This window comes from Caenorhabditis briggsae (genome assembly GCF_000004555.2).
Source record: "Caenorhabditis briggsae complete genome, chrV, whole genome shotgun sequence".
In the NCBI taxonomy this organism is placed as follows: Eukaryota; Metazoa; Nematoda; class Chromadorea; order Rhabditida; family Rhabditidae; genus Caenorhabditis; species Caenorhabditis briggsae.
The window spans coordinates 16,534,698-16,544,441 of NC_013488.2; the positions used below are offsets into that span (position 1 = coordinate 16,534,698).

At 34.5% G+C, this 9,744-nt stretch overlaps 2 protein-coding genes across 2 annotated transcripts; one reads left to right on the forward strand and one right to left on the reverse strand.

Moving 5' to 3' along the window:
* Positions 1 to 1,475: 1,475 nt before the first annotated feature.
* Cbr-dpf-1 lies at positions 1,476 to 6,569 on the forward strand (the record flags this gene model as incomplete). Its single annotated transcript, XM_045238349.1, has 10 exons — positions 1,476 to 1,539; positions 2,056 to 2,231; positions 2,470 to 2,730; positions 2,908 to 3,414; positions 3,850 to 4,306; positions 4,456 to 4,554; positions 4,930 to 5,203; positions 5,398 to 5,561; positions 6,047 to 6,166; positions 6,397 to 6,569. 10 exons carry the CDS (start codon positions 1,476 to 1,478, stop codon positions 6,567 to 6,569), a joined length of 2,295 nt encoding a protein of 764 aa, XP_045091389.1.
* A 1,500-nt stretch (positions 6,570 to 8,069) lies between these two features.
* Positions 8,070 to 9,178, reverse strand: CBG24662 (the record flags this gene model as incomplete). Its single annotated transcript, XM_002648355.1, has 3 exons — positions 8,070 to 8,354; positions 8,401 to 9,058; positions 9,108 to 9,178. 3 exons carry the CDS (start codon positions 9,176 to 9,178, stop codon positions 8,070 to 8,072), a joined length of 1,014 nt encoding a protein of 337 aa, XP_002648401.1.
* Between the last annotated feature and the right edge of the window lie 566 nt (positions 9,179 to 9,744).

Consider the following 9,744-nt stretch of genomic DNA (forward strand, 5'->3'; position numbering starts at 1 on the left):
AATTCTGAATTTCTGAATTTCTGAATTTCTGAATTTCTGAATTTCTGAATTTCTGAATTTCTGAATTTCTGAATTTCTGAATTTCCGAATTTGAGAATTTCTGAATTTCTGAATTTCTGAATTTCTGAATTTCTGAATTTCTGAATTTCTGAATTTCTGAATTTCTGAATTTCTGAATTTCTGAATTTCTGAATTTCTGAATTTCCGAATTTGAGAATTTCTGAATTTCTGAATTTCCGAATTTCCGAATTTCCGAATTTGAGAATTTCTGAATTTCTGAATTTCTGAATTTCTGAATTTTTGAATTTCTGAATTTCTGAATTTCTGAATTTTTGAATTTCTGAATTTCCGAATTTGAGAATTTCTGAATTTCTGAATTTCTGAATTTCTGAATTTCTGAATTTTTGAATTTCTGAATTTCTGAATTTTTGAATTTCTGAATTTCCGAATTTCCGAATTTCCGAATTTCTGAATTTCTGAATTTCTGAATTTCTGAATTTCTGAATTTCTGAATTTCTGAATTTCCGAATTTCCGAATTTCCGAATTTGAGAATTTCTGAATTTCTGAATTTCTGAATTTCTGAATTTCTGAATTTCTGAATTTCTGAATTTCTGAATTTCTGAATTTCTGAATTTCTGAATTTCTGAATTTCTGAATTTCTGAATTTCTGAATTTCTGAATTTCTGAATTTCTGAATTTCTGAATTTCTGAATTTCTGAATTTCTGAATTTCTGAATTTTTGAATTTCTGAATTTCCGAATTTCCGAATTTCCGAATTTCTGAATTTCTGAATTTCTGAATTTCTGAACTTCTGAATTTCTGAATTTCTGAATTTCCGAATTTGAGAATTTCTGAATTTCTGAATTTCTGAATTTCTGAATTTCTGAATTTCTGAATTTCTGAATTTCTGAATTTTTGAATTTCTGAATTTCTGAATTTCTGAATTTCTGAATTTTTGAATTTCTGAATTTCCGAATTTCCGAATTTCCGAATTTCTGAATTTCTGAATTTCTGAATTTCTGAATTTCTGAATTTCTGAATTTCTTAATTTCTAAACTTCGGAATTAAAATTTTCTTGGATTTTTTGAAATTCTGATTTTTCTCCATTTTTCAAAAATTTGATTTAAGAATTTCAGAACTATCTGGAATTTCTGAATTTATAATCTTGAAGTATTGAATTTCTGAATTTCTGAAATATAGAATTTCAGAGTATCACAATTTCAGTACTTTCAACATTTCAAGTTCTTTGAATTTCTGATTTTGCTGAAATTTTATGTTCTTTTCTAGTTTCTGAGAATTCTGAAAGTTCAGAGTTTTTAAAATTTTACAATTTACAGAATCTCAGAATTTTAGAATGGAATAATTATTCTCCTTTTTTTCTCAATTTCACATTTAACTCTATTTCCAGGAACTAGGCGGAAACGAATCACAAAAACGAGACTGTAGAGGCATCACGACAGCGATTCTGGTGGTAATGGTGATTTTGGGAATGATTTTTGCGGCGTTATTCGCTTTTACACCCCGTGAGTTGTATCTGAGCTACAGTGCCAGTCAATCAGATATACAAAAATGAATTTTCCAGTTGATTTTCCGCCATTTTCGACCATTTTCAGAATTTTAGAGCTCGATTGTCAAGTTTCCGATCACTTTGAAAACTTGGGGGGGGGGGGGGTGTAACAGACCTAGACAGGAAACTTTGCATCAATGGAATTTTTTTAAAAATCCCTAGTTTTTCAGATATTTGCCGATTTCTGAATGACCCCCTTTGGGCCCGTTTTTGTACTAAAAAAGTGTTTTTCAGGAGTCGCCAGAATGCTGAAAAACTGGAAAAATTGAAATAATTCTATTAATGCAAAGTTTCCAATCTAGATCTTTTTTACATCCTTCAAAATTTTCAAAGTGATCGGAAACTTGACAGACAAGATTCAGACACCTAAATTGGCTGAAAATTAACTGAAAAATTCATTCTTTGTATTTCTTATTGACCCGTACTGTACATGTATTGGATGATAATTTTTTATTGACTTTCTAGACCACCAATCTTTAAATTACAGTATTCAACTCCGCACACATTGGCTCTAAACGCCTGAACATTACGGATCTTCGAGCTCTACGATATCCCTATGCCGAATTTGCATTTTCGGAAGATAATGTGATTATGCAAAGTTGGGAAGGTGTCGAAATCGTGGAAAATGGAGTTAGCCGCTTGATTTTTGGGAGGGAAAATGGGGTAAGACATAGAAAACAAGAAAAAAAAACTAAAAATTGGTGCAAAGAGTCGAACCAAAGAAAGCTAGACTGGAAGGCGCGTGCCTTGCCGGCTGCGCCACAGGGGCAATACTCGGGTAAGGGCACATTGCATACAAGAGGGGGCGCCGAGCGGCGGCGCGGAGTGGATGAGGGGTGGACAAAATTTTTTTCCAATTCTTGAAATCACAATTTAAAAATTCAAGAATTTACAATTTCAGGCTGAAATCTCACCATCTGCGGATCTTAAATACTTTGCATTAATGGACCACGCCGCGAATCCAGGAATGAATCCGCAAAACGAAACGTTTCATTTGAAAATAGTGAATAATAATGAGAGGTTACTACATCCAATGATTCCTTCTGATATTGAAGACTTTTTTCGTGATCTCTCGGATTCCAGAATCACCCATGACATTGGTTTGAGGAATGAGGAATCCGTGATTCAGGCGTTCAAATGGAATGGGAAACAAAACGATTTTGTGGGTTTTTTGACAGTTGTGTTGTAGTTTTTGTAGTCTTTGTAGTTTGTAGTTTTTGCGAATTTGTCGAAAAGCTTATTTTCAATATATGTAGTCATTCTATATTTCTGTTTGTCCAGATGTCCTCAACATTCCACCTACCGTAATCCTAATAGTCCCTAACTCCCAAAACTTCAGGTGTTCGTCGAATCCAACAAAATCTACTACAAATCAAGTCCAGAAGACGAAGGCACCATAAGAGTGAGCAATGGTGGTGAGAATACGGTGGACGGACTATTCGATTGGATTTACGAAGAAGAATTATTCGGGAAAAAAGATGCACTCTGGTGGTCCCCCAGTGGAAATCGCCTGGCATTCGCTGCATTCGATAACCATCTCACTAAAAATGTTTCATTGAAATCCTATCATCGTCTTCATTCCTATACAATTGATACCAATTTACACTACCCGAAAACGTTCGCTAAAGTTCTTCCAACGTATTCATTATCGATTTGGGACAAGAAATCTGAGCAATCGAAACAGATGGATGTTCAATTGAAGGATAGCGTTTCCTATCACTATTTGTTAGCTGTCAAATGGATTGAAAGTAATGGTGTTGAGAAAGTGGTTTCGGTTTGGGCCAATCGCTATCAAAATGAAGTGGCATTGACAATTTGTGATTGGGAATCTGCAATTTGTCATTTGGTGAGTTTTTTTTTTCAAAAACTTGCTCAAATCTCGAAAATAATGATTCGAAGTAGTGAAATTTGCCCTGACAAACAACCAAAAAATCATTTCGAAGAGGAAGGAATCGAACTTTTGGGCGATCTCTCCAAAGCCAGCAGCGTTAGCCGCTGCGCTAACTTGGCAGTTCGCGCCTGGGATCTACGGAAGAAGGAGGAGGCGCCGCGGGGGAAAGCTGCCGACAAGGCGCTTCTGTTCGTTTCAAACCGCGCGCTGCCTATCTGGCTCAGTGGCTAACGCTGCTGACTTTAGAGTGAACACCCAAAAGTTCGATTCCCTCCTTCGCTGAATAGTTTTTTGGTTTTCTATTAGTGCTAGAAACGTTATTCAGAACCGGATTCTGTAGATTTGAAGTTTTTTGAAAAAAAAATTGGACTTTAAAGATTATTTTTCCAGGAATTCGAGTACAAATACGCTGCCAAACGATGGGTGACTCATGACGACTTCAATACTCTCATCTTCTTTGAAGACACTCTATACTTCCTCCTTCCCCGTGATATGAAAGATAACGCTTTCCAACAAATCGCATCACTTCGAATCTCAAATGGTCAGCCGAAGACTCCAAAGTTTTTGCAACTCGGAGAATATGATGTTAGTTGGATTGACGGAATCAATAAGGCTACACGAACCCTGTACTTCCATGCGACTGCACCAAAACCATCTCAACGGAATTTGTTTTCTTTCGATTTGAGTTCTCCAAAACCTACTCTAGACTGTTTGACTTGTAAAATCGATAATTGTACTTGGGTGCAAGCAATTATTGATGATGAGATGAAGAAGGCGGTGGTTTCATGTAAAGGACCAGCTGCACCACATACGGTTGTCCTGAATTTGACTCAAGGATCCAAAGAGTGTGAGTTAGATAAGGACCTACAAAAGTAGTTAGAACTTTTTCGATTTTTTTTGAAAATTTCAGAGTATACTAAACAAAAATAGAGCTTCATTTTTGTAATTGACAACTTTTTTTACAAATTCATCCGAAAGAGATATACTGCTTTTCAGACTCCGAACTTTTGGAGGATCGATCTTATCAAAATCGTTTCGAGGAAGCCAGCTTGCCAGTCATCATAACAGAAACTATCAAAATATCGGATACCTATGGTTAGTTTTTTTTGAGGTCGTCACCCAGATTTCAATTTCTGGGTCGTGACCTAGATTTTAATTTTTAGGTCATGACCTAGGTTGCAGTTTTTAGGTCATGGCCTAGATTTTGATTTTTAGGCTATGACCTAGGTTTCAGTTTTTAGGTCATGACCCATATTTCCATTTTTAGGTCATGACCCATATTTCCATTTTTAGGTCGTGACCTAAATTTCCATTTTTGGTCATGACCTAGGTTTCAGTTTTTAGGTCATGGCCTAGATTTTAAATTTTAGCTCATGACCTAGATTTCAATTTTTAGGTCATGACCCAGATTTCAGATTTTAGGTCGTTACCTAGATTTCAATTTTTAGGCTTTTCAATATTTTTTTCCAGATGCCCAAATCAAGCTCTCAATTCCAAAAGACATTTATACCCGGGAGAAAACTCGAGCCATCCCATTATTGGTCCATGTCTACGGTGGACCAAACGATCAGAATACAAAAGATGCGAGCCAAATTGGAATCGAAGAAATCGTCGCTTCTGGACAACAAGTCGCGATTTTGAGAATCGATGGAAGAGGAAGTGGTGGCCGAGGCTGGAAATATCGATCAGCAGTTTATGGACAGCTGGGAACGGTGGAAGTGGACGATCAGTTGAATGTTATAAAGTAATTTCTTTGAATTTTTGAAGTTTAAAGGGGCGTGACCTACAGTATTTCAGTAATAGGGTAACTTCGAAGGGCTGAAAAGATTAAAATTGTTCATTGGATTTGTCTGAAACTCTCAAATTTTACTAAACAAAGTTAGAGCTTTAGTTTTGTTGCAAAACAGCAAGATAATCTGGAAAAGCACCAATTTTCAGAACTGTTCTCCGTGTCTATAAACATCTTTTGGATTCCAATCGAGTAGCTGTATTTGGATGGTCCTACGGTGGTTTTATGACACTTTCAATGGTTAATGAGGCAGCCGAGAACATGTTCAAATGTGCGATTTCAGTGGCTCCGGTTACTAATTTTGCTTATTATGGTGAGATTTTTTTTTTGAAAATTGGAGAATAGACACATTTTTGAATTTCTGAATTTCTAAATTTTTGATTTTCTAAATATTTGAATTTCTAAAAATCAAAGAATTTCCAAAAATTCAAAAATTCAAATAATTGAATTTCCGATTTCTTGGATGTTTTGGTTTTAAATTTTGCCGAAATTCGAAAAAAAATTGAATCTATGAATATTATATTTTTTCAAAATTCCTGAAATTTGAGATATCCAAATTAATCGGAATCTACAAATTTCTGAAAGTCTGAGAAGCGGAAAACTACTAAAATTTTCAAAAAAAAAAAAGAAGAATTTCCCGTATCTTGGATATTTTGATTTCACATTTTCTCGAACAGACTATAAATTTCATAAAACGTTGATTTTCGTAAATTTTCGAATTTCGAAATTTGAATTTATGTAAATTCTATGATTTAAAAAATCCGGCAGTCTGAATTGTCCAAAAATGAGTATTTCCAGACGCCACATACACCGAACGCTACATGGGTGATGCTCCATTAGAAGCGTACAGTGACGTCACCAAAAAATTGGACAACTTCAAAACGACCCGTCTTTTATTGATGCATGGATTGTTGGATGGTAAGGATTTGACAGTTTTGTAACCGGACGTTTTAGAACGTCCAGTTGCAAAGTGTCCCAAAACGTAGGCAGTGTCATGGCCAGCTGCTAGCGGCAGCGACCGGCCGGCCGAGGCCAGCTGAGGTCTCTATAATATTGGCTAGCTTCGGGCGCGGTTAGCCAAAATTCTGCACAGCCTTGATCGAAAAAATTCCGAAAAAAATGTTAAAAACAATTTTCATTATTTCCAGACAACGTTCATTTCCAAAACAGTGCAATTCTGATTGAAGAGCTTCAAAATCGTGGGATTGATTTTGATCTAATGGTCTATCCGAATCAAGCACATTCACTTTCCAGTCGGACCGCCCATGTCGTTGGAAAAATGTCACAATTCTTGAAACAGTGTTTTTCGATGGACAAGTGAAATAATTATTCAGAAAAAAAATAATGAGTAAAACTAGGGAGAAAATCTTGCATTGTTACGGGTCGAAATGCTTCTTGCTGTTCTGAACTTTTAATTGTATTTTCATTTTTTGAAAATGTCAACAAATTTGGATTTTTCTTTTTGATAATATTTTGCTTTAAATAATAAATAAGGCTTTGAAATAATGTTTTTTTTTAATTTTCGTTTTATCAGAATTTTTAAAGAATTAAAAATTTTGGAATAAAAATTTTTTGAACAGAAAGTGGGATACAACCTCGAATTTCAGAAACAAAAAAAGTGATGACCTAGATTTCAATTTTCAGGTCATAACCTAGAGTAAATTCTTAGGTCATGACCTAGATTTAAATTTTTAAATCATGACCTAGATTTAAATTTTTAGGTCATGGCCTAGATTTCAATATTTATTACATGGCCTAGGTTTCAATTTCTAGGTCATGACCTAGATTTAAATTTTTAGAGCATGAGCTAGATTTCAAATTTTGCGTCCTGACCTAGATTTCAATTTTTGGTGTTATTCGATTTTTGGTCATGACCTAGATTTCGAGTTGTAGGCTAAGGCCTAGATTCCTATTTTAAAGTCATTACCTAGATTACAATTTTCAGGTCATCGCCTAGTTTCCAATTCTCAGGTCATGATCTAGATTTCAGTTTTTGTGGTCATCACCCGAAAATTGAAATTCAGGTCAAGATCTAAAAATTGTAATCTAGGTCATGACCTAAAAATTTAAATCTAGGTCATGATTTGAAAATTTAATGAAAATATTCAATGAAATATTTCAAAGTGAGAGAAATACGGATTGAGACAGGTATATATATGTTTTATTTCGTCAGACACATGATTGTTTCCTTTGCGTCTCCAAGATTTTCACACTACATCTTTTTTCTGCTGTCGCCTTGTACTTCTTCACTCTCGTCTTCGTGAACTAACACTTAGCAATGTATTGATTATAATAATACTGATTCTAAATTGGAATTTACCGTAAAACCTGTATTAGAAGGGCCGGTTTTTCTATTGTTCCAAGTTACTTCCGGAGGGCCCTTCTTTTAGGGGGAACCTTGAAATAAACCAAAAACTTTTTTATAAAAATTAGATGAGTTTCCGTTCAAAATTCACAAAAAGCCATTAATTTCACGTTTTCACTGAAATTTTTAATTTCAAAAAACAAGTTTTCAAGATAGCCCTACTATTTTCCCAAACCCTTCTCAGAGGGCCCTCCTATTACAGGGGCGCTTGAATTAAATGAGCTCTTTCTATAACATGTTTTCCGGTTTGTTTTTGAGAATTTTTTTTTTCATGTTCCAGCTAATTTTTCTGAAAATCAATGTCAACGATTAAAATACGAAAATTTATTGGAACTTCTGAATTAAAAAATCACAATTACATTTCAACACAATTATTTTCTGCAAAGTTCGACATCATAAATATAAATGTTGCCTTTTTAACTAATAAAAAGTTCTACAGAATTCAAAAAATCAAAACTATTCATCTTTTTTTTTATAATCATGTACAATCGCTCCTTCTGGAACATCTTCAACTTCAATGATATAAAAATACGTGGCACAATATTCTTGCAACATCGGATGGCGATGAGAAAGAATCTGGATTAGCAGAATTTTCTTCTCCGAGTCCTTGATTCGAAAATACCAAGTTCTTGACAATCCAGAGATAAACGGAAGACCCCACAAGTTAGAAAGTTCGTCGGTTTCGTTGAAACTTTTCAAATCGAAAAACCAATACTCGAGTTTAGAAAAATTGAGAAAAGTCTGAAATACTTGCAGTTCTAACAATTTTAATTCAAAATTCGCAAACCTTTTTCAAAGTGTCCAAATCCCTAGCAGTGAATGAATCCGTTTTCAAAGAAATTGATGAAAAATGACAGACGTCTTCTGCTCTCAAATTCAACAAATGCATATCACAAACAACTTCTATTGCTTTTTTCCAGTGCTCAGTTTTAACAATTTCATCAATATCAATTCCCAAATTATTATCCACTGAATGTAATTCGAGAACCTCCAGAGTTTGTGGATCAGTACATCCTAACATCGAAAGTACTTGAGAGTGATGGAACACTGTTATACTTATGTGCCTTGTTTTGATTATCTGACCGGATGCACTGAGCATATTGCTCAGCTTATTTTGAAGCTGACAATCATCCAAAGATAAAGTTAACACTTCGAAATTGTACCTTTGAAATTTCAAAATCAATTCCAGATCTCGAATCGCCACATCCACAATATTCGAGTTCTCCAAAATTGTCTTCTTCTCTTGGAATTTTCTACAATTTTCAGATGCAGAATACTCCATGCGATAGAAAGTAAATTTGGGATCCATAAATTGCAAAACTATATTCTTTTCCTTATTTTCAGAAATAATTTCAATTTGCTCGAATTCCGAATCTGGCAATTTTGAATCTTCCAAATCGTCAATAAAATTTCGAAAATCTCGACACACTTGGCGAAGGGACAAACTGAAAGTTTGAAACTTTCCAAAATTTACTAATTAAAAAAAGTACTCACACAGCTTTGAAATCTGAAAATCGTATAAATTTTTCCAGTACACGATCCGGCATTTCCATGATTGATGTCATTGTTGAAAGTAGAGAAATAAAAAAATAAATAGTTTAGAAAAGGAATGAAAAGACGACTGGAGAGTGGCAAATGTTGGTTTTTGAGTCTGATTTTGTGATTTTGTGTGCAAATTGAGAGAGGTTTATATGTGTTTCACATTGGCCACATGTGTGTTTCGTCTGCATCTCCAAGGATTTCACACTATTTTCTCATCGCCTTGTTCCTATTCACTTTCGTCTATGTTAGGCAAGATTTCACAACATAGTAACTTTTAACATGCAAATGTTAATGAAAATGACTTAAAGAAAAAACTGTTTAGTTTTTCTTGTTTCCTCGGAGAGATATCAAAAAGTGGTCTTAAATTTAAAAAAAATCCAAATCTCAAAAACTCAGAATCCGTCTTAATTTGAAAAAGTATACAATTCAAAAGTGCAAAGGTGGAACTTCGGTATGAGACCTATATCATTCGAAAGCTGAGAATGAGACATTTTCAATGAGACATTAGAATGAGACATTTGCTTTTGCAATTTCTCAGATTTCGAACCTGATTTTCTCGAAACTGGTAGATCTTTAGCAAAATCTGAAT